This window comes from Ischnura elegans, chromosome 1 (genome assembly GCF_921293095.1).
Source record: "Ischnura elegans chromosome 1, ioIscEleg1.1, whole genome shotgun sequence".
Classification (NCBI taxonomy): Eukaryota; Metazoa; Arthropoda; class Insecta; order Odonata; family Coenagrionidae; genus Ischnura; species Ischnura elegans.
The window spans coordinates 15,440,943-15,455,477 of record NC_060246.1 but is presented as its reverse complement, the minus strand read 5'-3'; the positions used below and the strand labels follow the sequence as shown (position 1 = coordinate 15,455,477).

Below are 14,535 nucleotides of genomic sequence, written 5' to 3'. Positions count from 1 at the left end.
TCTCCAACATGCAATGCACGGTGGCCGGGGGAAAATCGTTTCGTCTTAAAAGAGCTCTTACGATTGAATCATGTATCATCATCATTTGTCAACAATCCTAAGATTGGTTTGACGCAGCTCTCCATTTCTGTCTCCTATCCGCTGATCTTTTCATAACTACATATTTCTTCTCTTTTACATCCTTTATAACCTGTCCTATATAACTCATTCGGGGCCGTCCCTTGCCCTTTTTCCCTTCCACTAGTCCTTCAACGATTGTCTTCATCAGACCATCGTGCCTCAAAATGTGGCCAACTAAGTTGTCCCTTCTTCTGCATAAGGTTTTTAGGAGGTTTCTCTTTTCTCCCACTCTTCTTAGCACTTCCTCGTTACTCACACGGTCAATCCATTTTATCTTCATCATTCTTCAGTAGCACCATATTTCGGATGCTTCCACTCTTGACTTTCTGCTGCTGTCAACGTCCAAGCCTCGCTTCCATAGAGAAACATACTCCATATGTAGCATCTGATGAATTGTTTCCTTACTTCTATGCTGGTATTTTCAGCTGTAAGAAGATTCTTCTTTTTGTAGAAAGCCCTCTTTGCCTTCGCTATTCTACTGTGTATTTCTTTCTTGCTCCGTCCATCGCTGGTAATTCGGCTTCCCAGGTAAGAAAACTCGTTCACCTCTTCAAGTTTATGCTTTCCTAGGTTGATGTTTGTTTTAGCCTCCTCTTTTTTGCTGCAAACTAATATCTTAGTCTTCTTTTTGTTGATTTTCAGCTGATATCTGGCCATTGTCCTTTCCATCTTTGTCAACATCTTCTTTAAATCCTTCTCTGTCTCGGCTATGACTGCTATGTCGTCAGCAAATCGCAGCATGCAAATTTTTACTCAGTGGATATTGACACCCGAAGCTTTCTCCTTGATTTCATTGATGGCTTTCTCAATGTAAACATTAAAAATTAAAGGGGAAAGCGCACAACCTTGTCTCACCCCTTGTCTTATTCTTGCTTCTGCACCGTTTGGTCCACATTGATCACAGCTACTTGGTTTTTATACAAACTATGAATAATTCTACGATCATTGTAGAGTACGCCAATTTCTTTCAGAATTCTAAGCATTGAATTCCATTCCACGTTATCAAATGCCCTCTCTAAATCGACAAATGCTATGAAAGTCCGTTTGATTTTCTCCATTCTCTTCTCTATGATCATCCTAAGTGCCAAAATTGCTTCCCTTGTGCCCCTGCTTTTCCTAAATCCGAATTGGTCCTCATCCAGGAATTCTTCTGCTCTTCGTTCAATTCTCCTGTAAATGATTCTTGTCAGAATCTTCGACACATGTGTCGTCAGGCTTATGGTCCTAAATTCTTCGCACTTCTCAGCTCTCTTCTTTTTGGGTATGGGAATGATGATGTTCTTCTCGAAGTCGCTAGGTAAATCTCCTGTTGAGTACATATCGCAGATAGTTTTATACAGTTGAGTTAAGACCTTTTCTCCTGCATTTTTTATTAGCTCTGCTGGAATGTCATCTATTCCTGGGGCCTTATTCTTTCGCAGGTCTCTTACTGCAGCGTCAAATTCCGATCTTAAGATGCTTGCTCCAATATTATCCTTTTCAACTTCACTTTCCTCTTCGATAACTTTTGAGCTAAGTTTGCTTCTGTTGTATAATTCCTCCAGGTATTCCTTCCATCTCTCAGCTTTGTCTTCGTTTTCAATTAGAATGTTTCCATTCTTGTCCCTTATGGTATTACATTTTGTGTTTCGTTCCTTGAAATGGTTCCTCACTATTCTATAGGCCGCTTCCACTTTCCCTTTTACGAGGTTATTTTGTACGTCCTCACATATGTTCCTCATCCATGCTTCTCTGGCTTTCCTCGCTTTGCGGCAAATCTCATTCTTTATTCTCTTGTAGCAAGCCTGTCCTTCCTCAGTATTCGTATTTTTATACTTTCTCCGTTCTTCAATGAGGTCTAGGACTTCATCTGTGATCCATGGCTTTTTCTTAACACATTTTCTTCTCCCTAGAACTTCTCTAGCGGCCTCCTGAAACCCGCTTTTTATGTTAGTCCAGTTATTCTCAACTGATTTTTCAACTGATCTAATCCTATCTTGCGCTCCATTACTTCTTGAAAGGCCTGTTGATTTTTTGGCTCCTTTAATTTTTCTAATTGCCAGGCGTTCTTTGCTGATTTCTTCAATTTCTTGAATTTCAGATGGCATTTCATCATCACTAGATTATGATCACTGTCGATATCTGCCCCCGGGTAGCTTTTACAGTCCTTTATCTGGTTTCTAAACCTCTGCTTCACTAAAATATAGTCTAGTTGAAATCGTCTTTTGTCTCCTGGCATTTTCCATGTGTATCTTCTTCGCATGTGATTCTTAAATAGTGTGTTGGCAACCACTAATTTGTGTTCTGTGCAGAATTCCAGGAGCCTTTCTCCTCTTTCATTTCTATTTCCTAATCCATATTTTCCGGTTATTCTTCCATCTTGACGTTCACTGACGACAGCGTTCCAATCACCTAAAACAATAAGGTTTTCTTCACCTTACCTGTTTGATTACTCCCTTGATATCATCGTAGACGTCTTCAACTTCTTCATCCTCGTAGTCTGTCGTAGGCATGTAGACCTGTACCACTACGGTATCTACCGGCTTAGTCTCTATCTTTACCATAACTATCCTTTCATTGTACTGTAGGAAGCTTTTCACACACATTCCGGCGCTCTTTCTGAGCATTATCCCAACCCCAGCATTACCGTTCAGGGATCCTGTGTGTATAATCCTATAGCTTCCACTCCAAAAGTCTCCCTCCTCAGGCCATTTCATTTCGCTGATTCCTAGCACGTCGATATTCAATCTTTTCATTTCCACTTTAAGGTTTTCTAGCTTACCGCAAGTCCTGAGTGATCTCACGTTCCATGTACCTATCCTCATAACTTTATCACAATTGACCGATGTACCCTCTCGGGTAGTCCCCGCCCAGAGATCCGAATGGGGGACTAATTTACCTCCGGAATTTTTTTACCTGAGAGAATTCCATCATGTCAGATTATTTAAAGTTGGGGTATCTGCGACTCCTCGGGATAATAATGTGGTGGTTTCCCCTTGCCTTCCACATCGCAGTACTACAGCCGTTAAAGTAAATGTTATCACACCTGAAGTGCACTGAGTGTCGCTGTACTGACCACCGTGGTCTCCACCTTCACTCATATGAAGAAGAGCTGCTGCCCTCTCCTCCGGGTGATGTGAGGCATAATTGTTGGTGGCCTCTCATCGCCAAGTCACGGTATCTTCACAGGTTTAATGTATCATTTATATGGCGTATCTCACCCAGGGATAGACCCATACCACCTCGGATTACCGCCGCTTTTTGTCCACGACTGCTTATTCGACGGGAGAACTCGCTTATCTCGCAGCTAACCTCTATATCTAGAGGTAGACCCACCATCCGCAACCCTACCTCCGCACTAGATGGCTTAAAGCTCAGCCGCGAGGAATCATGTGCATATGTGTACAATAATTCTTCGACATACGAGAAAGATACGTTCCGAGAATTTGTTCGTAAGTTGATGCAAGGCATCGATAAGTGCTGCTATCCTGCAGAATGCAACACTTCATTACAATTTTGTGTTAACTCACAGCCGCTCAGTTTATGCATGGTGTCTCTGTACCGGCAAGTTGAGCAGTTTATTGTTGAGGTTATAAGAACTCTTACAGTGAAGCAAGCGAATAAGTAAACTATTAAAGTAAAAATTTAAGCTACATCGCAGAATACAAAATATGTATATACATATTTTGAACTGGCTCACAAGTTGCAAGAAATTAACGGATGATGTCGTCAGATGCTGGCAGAGTTACACTATTGATCCTGATGCTATGCAGTGTGTAAGCCCTACTCCAAGCATATCAGCGTGGCCCCTCAAAATCAACATCGACCACTGCTGTTTTCGGTGAACCCTTGTTCAGTACTGCAGGCAATATTTCAGCCAAAAAAAAGAATAGATTAAACCCAGATAGGGTAAAAATGTTGAATTTTTAAAATCAAAACCTCAAGAAAGAACCAGTGCCTGACTGATGTAATGTGACAAATTGGTCGATCTTGCATTCTTTAACAACGTGTTGTTTAAACGTTTTTACTCGGCAAATAAAATTATGGAGACGATCTCAAGTTTTTTTTTACAGAGCCTTCCCGCTAATTTACTTCTTTAGTGAAATTATATTCATTCACTTCTCGTGGTTGTTCATTTAAATTTGCCATTCATTCAGATAATAAGAGGTCATCCATGGAAACGAGTATCAAGAACCGGGAACTGATGGGGGAGAATTGGACCGCTATGGAAAACCAAAAAAATTTAAGAACCGATTCATCCTTGGTTATGAGCATCACGATCAAAATAATCTTGTAAACCTGCATAATGATGGATCATCCCCTCTGCACAACGAACAAATGCCTTCTTTGGTACTACATCGAAATGAAGATTGCCAAAGAAGTGTAAATGGAGGTACTTTGGAATTGTGCGGTCCCCAACTTGATGAATGGAATAAATTGCAGCATAGGGGAAGAAAAATAATTATATTTGAAATGCAAAAAAAACTACTATTAGTATTTGACATTTATCACAGTACGTAATAGGTTAATATAGGACATCGTATTATAATGGCAGAAAATAAGGTGTAAATAATTATACATCACGTCAAACAAGCGCAACAGAATCAACAGAGCTGGTAAAACGTAACCCAATATCACTGGAAACCTCTTGCCTCTTGAATTCATGTGGTTCTTGCTTCCTTTGCATTATTTACATGTCTTAGGGTAAGTCTGAATCCTTACGCAGCTCTTCATGAGTCTGGAAGTCTAGATTGTTGCTATGTGCCTATAGGTATGCTATTGGTACTTAGACTTCTGTTCGAATATTGATGCAGTCCTGTTGCTTGAAGGCTTCCAGAATCAGACCATAGATATGGCCATTAGATTTAAAGCCACCAAGTATTTCTATTGTAGATGGTGAAAATTGTAATGAGTCAAGTTGGCTATCAACAAAAGTGTTGAATAACATGTGTCACAATGTGAAAGTTTTTAATACAATAATTTAGCTTTTTCTGTGTTATCATATTATACGACCGAATTTTTTTTCAGATATTACTGGGAAGATGATGAGCTAATTGTTAAAGTAGCCTTTTCATCCCTCTCCTATGGCTATGAGTACTTGGGAATTCCACCTGGATTTGTGTGCACACCGTTGACTGACCGTTGCGTCCATACAATAATGGGGGCTTACAATTTCCAACTTTTCGCCTCTCTTTACGGGCCTTCAGCGACAGGAAAAACTGGAATTGCTATAGAGTTGGGGAGAGCTCTTGGGGTGTTGTGCATGTTGTTTAATTGTTCCAAAGCAATGGATTGTTCAGGGATGTGTAAGGTATGTGTGACAGAAAGAGATGCATTCTTATATTGGTGTTGTGTATTTGTGTTAAATTATGTTATTTTTTTGCAGAATTGAACCTGAGAAATAAGGAGTCACTCAATTATGTTTAATTTATTTCCTTTTTTTCCCCTGTAATTTAAATTCAACATCTATTTATGCCTCATTTCATTAATTTTTCACTCCTTAATTTCTGCTCTGCCCATCCAAGTTTAAGCAATTATGAATAAAAAGTATGTGTTCAATACTTCAAACAGCATTAAAGTGTATCAAAATGAATATCGCAGTAACTTCAGGACTCATTATGTCATAATTATATTTATTGAACTTAAACATTCTTTAGAAGTTGACGTTGGGGGTAAGGGTTTCTTCTTGAAGTGGTGTAAAATATGTTGTTTCATTGAGGTGAACCTTGAACAGTTGTATACGCGTTTTTTTTTTAAGAGAAATAAGAAAGGCATAAAGGATTCATGGCACTCACTATTGTATGCTGAGACCTTCAACCTGCTGGGGTGAATGACTAAAAGTGAGCAATGTGCTGGCAAGATAGTGTTGCATGCAGGATCTAGAAACATTTTTTATACGTTAAGTTGGTGGGAGAGATCTTTTTAGAAAACTGAGGATTGTGTTGAAGAATGCAAATTTTGCAAATCATTGGCAAACCTTAATTTGTGGGCTCATTATTAGCTCGTTCCCAAATCTCTCCCCTTTATGGTATCATTTGCATGTGTCCTCCTTTAATGCCTACATCTTTGCACTTATGTATAGGCCTTATATGAAGCGTCTGGTTCATGCATTTTTCATATTTTGATTATCATGGAAGTCATTCAAAGTTTATTTTAATAAATATTATGTGGTATCATCTCACCAAACTCCCTTTTTCAAAACTGTTTTATTATACATTTTTATTTCCCTCGCCACAGCTTGTAGTTTCATGAGCCATGATCAAGATTTGTTTCATTCATGTGTCCTTTTTATTTGATCGATAAATTTTTCATAATTTCTGGAATATCTGTGATGTTGGATGTACTTGGGATTTTCATAATTGTTAGCAGGTCATTTTGTACCTCTCATATTTGGAAGGGAAATCTTGTTTTAGTAATAAACCATAAATCCAAATTCATATCACAGCATCATTAAATTTTATTGGTATCTATGGTATTTTTAGTCATTTAGCATATTATGATTGGAAAGAATTATGAAACATACAACCGTTCTTAGCACTGCATCATTTTGATCTTGTATTTATTTCTCTTGTGTAGCTACTCAAGGGCTTGGCCACAACTGGAAGTTGGCTATGTTTTGATGATTTTGAAAGAATTGAGCAGAATGTCTTATCGGTGATGACGCAACATATTTCTAATATTCTGAATGCAATCAAGCAAAACTCATCAGAAATCCTTCTAAATGGATGTGAGTTGGCATTCAAACCGTATTGTTACGTTTGCATCACAATGTCTCCAAGAAGAGAAGTTGGTGATGCACAGCTACCTGAAAATCTCAAGGTAAAGTTGGTGTAATCTAATGCGCTATGGGTCTTCCCAGAGTCTGGGCATTACTCAATACAAATATGCCTTTAAGCATTAGGGAAAATGTCTGCATGTTTTAAATGATATACTTGAATTCCATAAAATTTTAGAGGAGATGCCTTTTTGATAATGCATTTTCTAAAGTCAATGGGGAACTTGCATGAATTTTTTTATTTCACAGGTGGACAGAAAATCATTTTCTGAATACAACAAAGAAAACCGCATGTAAATCTGAGTTTTCCTTCGCGAGATATTTAATGATAAATATAACGAATTTTAAAGCGCGGGAAAAACTCCCTCACCCCCCAAGCCACTGCCGACGAAGCCTCGATGACGTCAAAGGTGCCTAAACATCACGCGAAGCTATTGTTGTGATTGTTTGTAATAGTTGCCAGCAGTTGTGAGAGCTTCGTTTGTTAGACGTGTTGATTATTTTATATTTAAAGATAAATATCCGACGATAGAGGCTTGGAAGCCCTCATATTTTGCATTATTTATAATATTAATATCTGAGTAAGGGCATAAAATATAAAACTGGAGCAGTTAAACCAAAAATTTTATAATACCTAAATAACATCGTTGTAGGAGTCTGAGCCACGGCCATTGGAAGGGGGATACGTTAATTGTAAGTTGATGTTATCGACGGCATATAATTCATTTAAGTATGTAATTAGAACGATTTTGATGTTTACTAATGTACGCTTAGCTTTTATATACAATAACTTCATCCGTTTATTCGTAGGTACCGGAGAATTCGTCGTTTAGGACTGTATGTGCTTGTATTATGAGGTGAATTCCAGTCAATGCAACTTTTGCTCGCTGATTGGAGACATCTAGGAACATTTTTGTGCCAAAATAGTGTTATTTTCAACGTGACATCTCCCGTTAAGCTACTACTAATAATCACTGTGCCAGTGGTTGTAATGCACAAAGTTTGACAAGGTTGAAAAATATCGGCCAAGAGTTATCAGTGTTCCATCGTGATTGAACTGTAAAAAGTGCTATTACGCTATCGATAAATGTCTAACAGTAGTGTAAAAATTGTCAGTGCGTGCTAATCTCCGTTGTTCATCGTAGATATGGCATTTCACGATCACGCTATTGAAATAAAAACTGTGAGTGAAGTTTGTTATTCCATTATTTCAACGAATAGTAGTGAGAAAAGTCACCTGTGTCACTTGTGTGGGCTAATTTAAGGGTTTAAATCAGTGAATAAATAGTTGTTTTCATCATAACGAGTTCTGTTATTGTAAGTTGTACATGATGAATATAAGAATGTGACAGTGACATCCAGTTTTTGATAAGAGTATTTGCCTATTTCCCACTATATTTTTATGGTATATGCTAGTATATTGTTTATGGATTTACCTACAGTGAAACCTCGATATAACGACACCCCACGGTGCACTAATAAACACTCGCTATAGCGAATTGTCGCTTTACCGGGTGTGGAGCAAATAATAGCCAATATACCTGTTGCGAACAGATATACAGGAACATGAGTGGTGCGGTGACAGATAAACATCTATCCGATAAACGTAAGCATAAATCCAGACGAAAGGCGATATTTTTTTGCATCACTAAATTTCCTTACTCAAATAACGACTAACTATTCAAACAATTTATAAGCGCCGCACTGAATAAAAATCATGCAAAGCATTGTTTCGTCATCATTATATTTATCGAACTACAGTTTACCACATAAATTTGAGACTGAGCACTCCATTAACTTCATTTCTAACAGATCGCTAGCAATTACAGAGGTTAAGGAGTCTTGATGAAAGTCTTCCGGTGGTGAAACCCTCGCTATGGCGAGAGCCAACACCGAAAGGGTCTCGTAAAAACGAATTTTTTAACATGCTTATTATAGGGTCAATTGACGGTGCATCGGCTATCTCTCGTAATAGCGGGGGTCTCGCTATAGCCCGTACTCGCTTTAACGAGGTTCCACTGTATATTATTGAAATAGGTTATAGCTTGTGTGTGTGTTGGCAGCGGATCCGATTCGCGATCTCACATGTGGATTGTGTGCAGACTGTTTTGCTGTGAATTCGTACCGTAGGACGGATAGGACTACCTTCTCCGTTAATTCGGCGTTGCCAAATTCAACAGCACAGCTTACTCTAATGTCAACAGCACAGCTTACGATCGTTATCCTCCAGTATTACAAGTTTCTTTTACAACTCGATTTGCCGCCGACGTATAGCAATAATTTGTCTTAACAAATTCCATGAGGGTCGTGGCATCAATTTTTGGTGTCCTAAAAAAAGGCTGGTGTCCTAACACCCCATGCCACACGCCTTTTAGGCGGCTTGCGGGGTATTATGTAGATGTAGATGAATTTCAGGTGTACTATTCGAACGAGTGGCAACGTTATCATCCATTTTTCTTATCACTAAAACATACGAAGTGAAACGCTTGTACTTCATCATCCCGATGCCGCATTATTAATATCCCAAGTAATAATCTAGGCACAATAGCAATAGGAAAACTTGCCCAAGAATAACAGAACAAAATAAAGTGACGATGAGCGGCTAAATACTCCCTCAAAACAAATTTTACATCATGCGCTCAGCGTATTTCCCTACTCCCTACGGTTGTTTAGGCACCTATGACGTCACGCCTGGCCTCGGCAACGCTCGGGTGCCTTCGCGCAGTGGTCGGCTCAGAGAAATTTTTCTCGATTTTAAATGCAATTTTTTTATTTCTTTTGATGTTGAATGGAGAAACTGAAGGTATTTTCGCGAGCTTATGTATCCATTTGACTTATTCAAAATAGTTTTTAGGGCAATCTACGACCCATGCAAGTTCCTCATTGTTAGAAAAATGATTACATATTTAGGTTTTATAAATTCCTATTTGTAAAGTTCTTTAATGTTTGCTAAGTTGTTTGTGCATCCAGGGGTTGTTTTGAAGAGTTGCATCCATCTTAACATGTTTACCAAAGAAGACACAAATGCACATTCTGTTGTGTAATTTGGAGGTCGATTTATGACTGAGTAAATGAAAAACAGGTCTCAAGGCATTTAAAAAAAAAGGCCTTAATTGTAATAAAAAGCAGCAAAAATCATGCATGTATTTTCAAAATAGTATTTGCATAATAATACCTTTGCATACTAACTATTGGGTTGAAGTGCTGATTTTATGACATGCAATAACGAAAGTTTTCATGTTCTCCACGGTGTCAAATTACCCATGGCTGATGTTTCATTGCGTGATGCAGGCATCATCATCATGGCCATTGGATATCAAACTGAGGGATCTGATCGCCACATTTTATATCCTTGTCTGGAGGTGAGGTGCCATGTGATTGATTTCCACCTTGGAATGACTCCTTGGCCGCCAATCTGGTGTTGGGAGTTTTTCATCAGTTTTTCAATTCCTTCGTTGTGGGCTTCCAAGCATTGCTATTGGGAAAGCCTGTGACCAGATTGAAATTTCTATTTTACAATCAAACTTTGATTGCTCTCTTGACAACCCTATTCCAAAATTTTGAGGATTGTATCTGAACCTTGGCATTGTTTTACTGAATAGCATGGTCATGATGAATGCTATGTTTTGAAATAGTTGATTTTTCCAGTTGTCTCAGCCTTAGTTTGTGTTTAAGCTCCTTTAGCTTGACCTCAATAGTGCCTGGTATTGTTGGCTTTGTACTTGGTACATTATTCACAAGTTGGAATTTTTTCAACTAGTTTTCCTGGCAATGCCTATGATCTTTCGAAAAATCACTGCATTGTGGCAGTTTGATAAATGCTGTTTAGACATTATATGCTGCTAGAAATATTTTTGCAGTTATATGGACATACTTTGAGTTAGAGGATTGAGGATACCCAATAAGACTCTCATTCATTTTTCTGCATAGAGGAATGCATGCATCCCCTTTTCAGTTTCGATTATTTTATCCAATTTGGATAATACTGAACACAACATGAAATTTTAATCAAAGAACAATGAAACAGGTACCTCTTCCGATGAATGGTTTATATTGATGGTTTGGAAATATGTAGAAGATAAAAATGAAAAAGGTCATTTTTGCTACATTCATGTCCGTCAAAACTGTGGGACTATTTCAAAATTTGCATTTTTTTAGCCATATTTCTCACATAATTCAATTCATTATCATACTTCTGTCTTTATAAATTACAGAAAATCATTTTTGAGTGAGTGTTTCACTGGTTTATTTAAAGCTTTTGCAGAACTTCTGTATAAGTACTGTGTTTTTGTCAGTGTATTGTAATGACTATTTGATGTTTTTGGTCTTCAGGCTTTTTTCCGTTCGGTGGCTGTGGTGATGCCAGACATAGCATTGGTTGCTGAAGTAATCCTTGTTTCTCATGGCTTCTCAGCTGCCAGGGAATTAGCATGGAAGGTGATATCTTTCCATAATTTTTGTGCCACGCAGTTGTCCTTGCAAGACCATTATGATTTCGGTATGTACTTCTTTTGTTTATTTTCCTCATTCGCATGGTAAGATTTGGCTGCTTCACAGCAGTGTCCTTGCCTTGCTGTGACTACTTTATAATAGGATTAATAAGTTAGTTTTAGATGTTATAGAGAAGGTTAGGTCCTAGGAATCCTAAATTCTCTGCATGTAAGTACGTATATATCTCGTGTTCTAAGCGAGTGAATCATGGTTGCATAGGGATTAACTAGTAGAAAATAATAATAATAATAATTTTATTGGTCCCAGGACTTTACATTGTAAAATATAGGACATGTCATACACAAAAATAAATACAGTGGAACTTGTTTAGTACGTTTCTGAAGGGACCACAAAAAATGAACGTACTAACCAGGAAAACGTGCTAACGAGGAAAGTAAATAATAGCAGTCGGGGTAATTGCAATCTGTGGAAAAGTCGTCATAATTACATCTACTATCGGTAGTTCTCGTAGGATCGCCTTCCTGAACTCTTTTCACCTTTAAAATGAGCGCTACATCGAAAAACAATACCATGTGAATAAAAATCACAATGTTTCGTAGATTTCCCGAAGACAATTACATGAAAACGGCGTCTATCTTCCGTGATTAATCCTATATATATTTATAGAAAGAGGGCAAGTAAAGCTAAGTCATTCCTTTTTTGTCGCAGCATACTCGGAGAATATAGCAACAACCCTGAGTATGTCAACGGGTTGTTTTTAAACATCATTAAAATTGGACAAAATTATATTAACCTTTAACTACGGCGGCAGCCGTGCACATTCGCTTCTTGAATGAAATCATATCGATCGATATAGCGATTAATAACACGCAAAATTATTAGATTACGACGTAATTACAAGAAGATTTTTATTATACAGTTTAAATATACTTTTTAAAAAGTCTAATGTCGTCTGCTTTCGTGCCGAAATCAAGTATTTTTAAGCTAAGCTTCGCGTGGAGATCCAGAGCATCGTCTGTTCCCGCAGCAGTAGTCAAGTAAATACGCACGTACTCCAGAGCCTAAACCGCCTAGACGTCGAGTTTATGCAGTACTGCTTAAGATAAAGTGGGATTTGGATAAGACTCATTTCTTCATCATGACAACTCATGCAATAGCAACAATTGCCCACTCGCGAAATTTGTGCGCAGTGGGCACTGCAGAGGCAATAGAAGGTGAGGAGCTCGGGGTGGGGAAAATCGAGGCTTCTCATTGGCTGCAGATTAGTTAGTCAGACATTCCTGATAAATGGCCGCATTTTATTATTCATCACGTCACTAGAATTGAGAAATGCGTTTGGATAAATCACAGTCGAAGAAAGGGATGTGGAATGAATGCAAGAATGTCAATGGCTAATAATAATAATTTAAATCATGAATTCGGAGGTTTACGACCCTAAAGAAGATAATAGAGAACGAATTGCGGGTTGCGTCACGGCAAGCAATTGAGCGTACTAACCAGGAAAGCGCAATTTTTTCAAACGTACTAACCAAATACTTTTACCTGTATTTTGTTCGGATGGTACCGGGACCGAGAGAAATCGACGTACTAAGGAGGAAAACGTACTAACGAGGAACGTACTAACCAAGTTCCACTGTACATACACAATCAAAATCAGAATCAGACACTTCTGTGGTAGGCAAATTCCTCTAGAAACTGAGTTGTGCTATAATAGCCTTTGTTGACTAGAAAGAGTTTAAGATTAGATTTAAAAATTGCCGTTGTAGAAGCTTTTTTTAAGGTTGGCGGCAGAGCATTATAAACCTTAATAGCCATGTGAAAAGGGCTCTTATTGTACATTGCCGTGGAGTGGCAGTACATGTGTACATCCCCACTATGGCGAGTGGAGTGTCCGTGCACTTGAGCATTGGTAGTGAGATCTTTTATATTATCTTTGACATGCATACACAAGTGGTATATATACATAGAAGGTAACGTTAGGAGTTTTAATTCCCTGAAATAGGGTTTGCAAGATTTCCAAGGGGGTATCTTTGCTATATACCTTATACTTTTTCTTTGTATTGCGAAAACTCTACGAAATCCAGGCGACGATCCCCAGAAAATAATTCCATAGGACAAATGGGATTCAAAATAACCATAATATACCATTTTTAGAACATTTAAATCAACAATATCTACCAGATTTCTCAGAACATATCCACTTTTAGCCAGGGTTGAGCATAGGGCATTGGTATGGGTCTCCCAATTTAGGGAATCATCAATAGCTAGACCTAGAAACTTGGTGCTATTTACCCTCTCTATGGGCTGACCATTTAAGAATACCTCTAACTGAGGCACTTCCCTCTTTTTTTTAAATTGAATGTAATTCGTTTTCTTAACATTTACAGAAAGTTTATTAAGGTTGAACCACTTTTCTAGGAGTAGTAGTGAACTCTCCAGCTTCGTTTGCAGCAACTTAGGATCCCTGTGGCTCATTGCTAGAGATGTATCATCAGCATATAATACTATATCATTGTTTTTAATAAACCTCGGCAAATCATTGATGTATAGTAAGAATAAGAGGGGCCCCAAAATACTGCCCTGTGGTACCCCTACATTTATTATTTCTATGGGTGATAAGTAGTTTGTAACAATGTTGTTGATGCCTGTACCCTCAACCTCTACCATCTGTTGCCTATCCTCTAGATATGATTGCAACCATCTTAATCTTATTGCTGTGTCAAACCAATAGAATGGAACTAATATTTTAAAGAGCCTTTTCTTGAAATTCATTCAGCTGGTAGTGTTGGTCTGTCTTTTATGAAAATACTTGCAAAAAGCAAAGAATGAAATAATAATAATAATAATAATTTTTTATTGTTCCTAGAGATCACATGTTCCGGTGACATTGGAAGTCGTCAAAATAAAGTAAATAATTAAATTAATAGTTACAAATAAATGAAGTGATATAACATTTACAATTTTTACAGATAAAAGAAAAAAAGTTACAATTTTAGTGGTTGATGGGCAAAGATTACTCCGAGCCCAACATAAAATCCTTCAGGCTATAGTAGTTGTTTTCCATTAAATATTTCTTCAAAGCATTCTTGAATGGTGTCGGTGGAAGACATTTAATATCATACGGTAGCTTGTTGTATATTTTTGATAGGGAGAAAAGGGGTCCTTTTTGGCAGAAAGTGCTATGGTAGTCTTTGAGGTGAATGTCATTG

At 37.9% G+C, this 14,535-nt stretch overlaps 1 protein-coding gene across 1 annotated transcript in view; it reads left to right on the top strand.

Annotated features, from left to right (window-relative positions):
* LOC124154384 (dynein axonemal heavy chain 12-like) overlaps positions 1-14,535 on the top strand; it is a 242,984-nt gene that overhangs the window by 79,112 nt on the left and 149,337 nt on the right. The window contains exons 24-26 of the mRNA XM_046528076.1: positions 5,128-5,410; positions 6,676-6,918; positions 11,207-11,372. Of these exons, the coding sequence (XP_046384032.1) occupies positions 5,128-5,410; positions 6,676-6,918; positions 11,207-11,372 (692 nt within the window). The remainder of the gene's footprint in view (positions 1-5,127; positions 5,411-6,675; positions 6,919-11,206; positions 11,373-14,535) is intronic.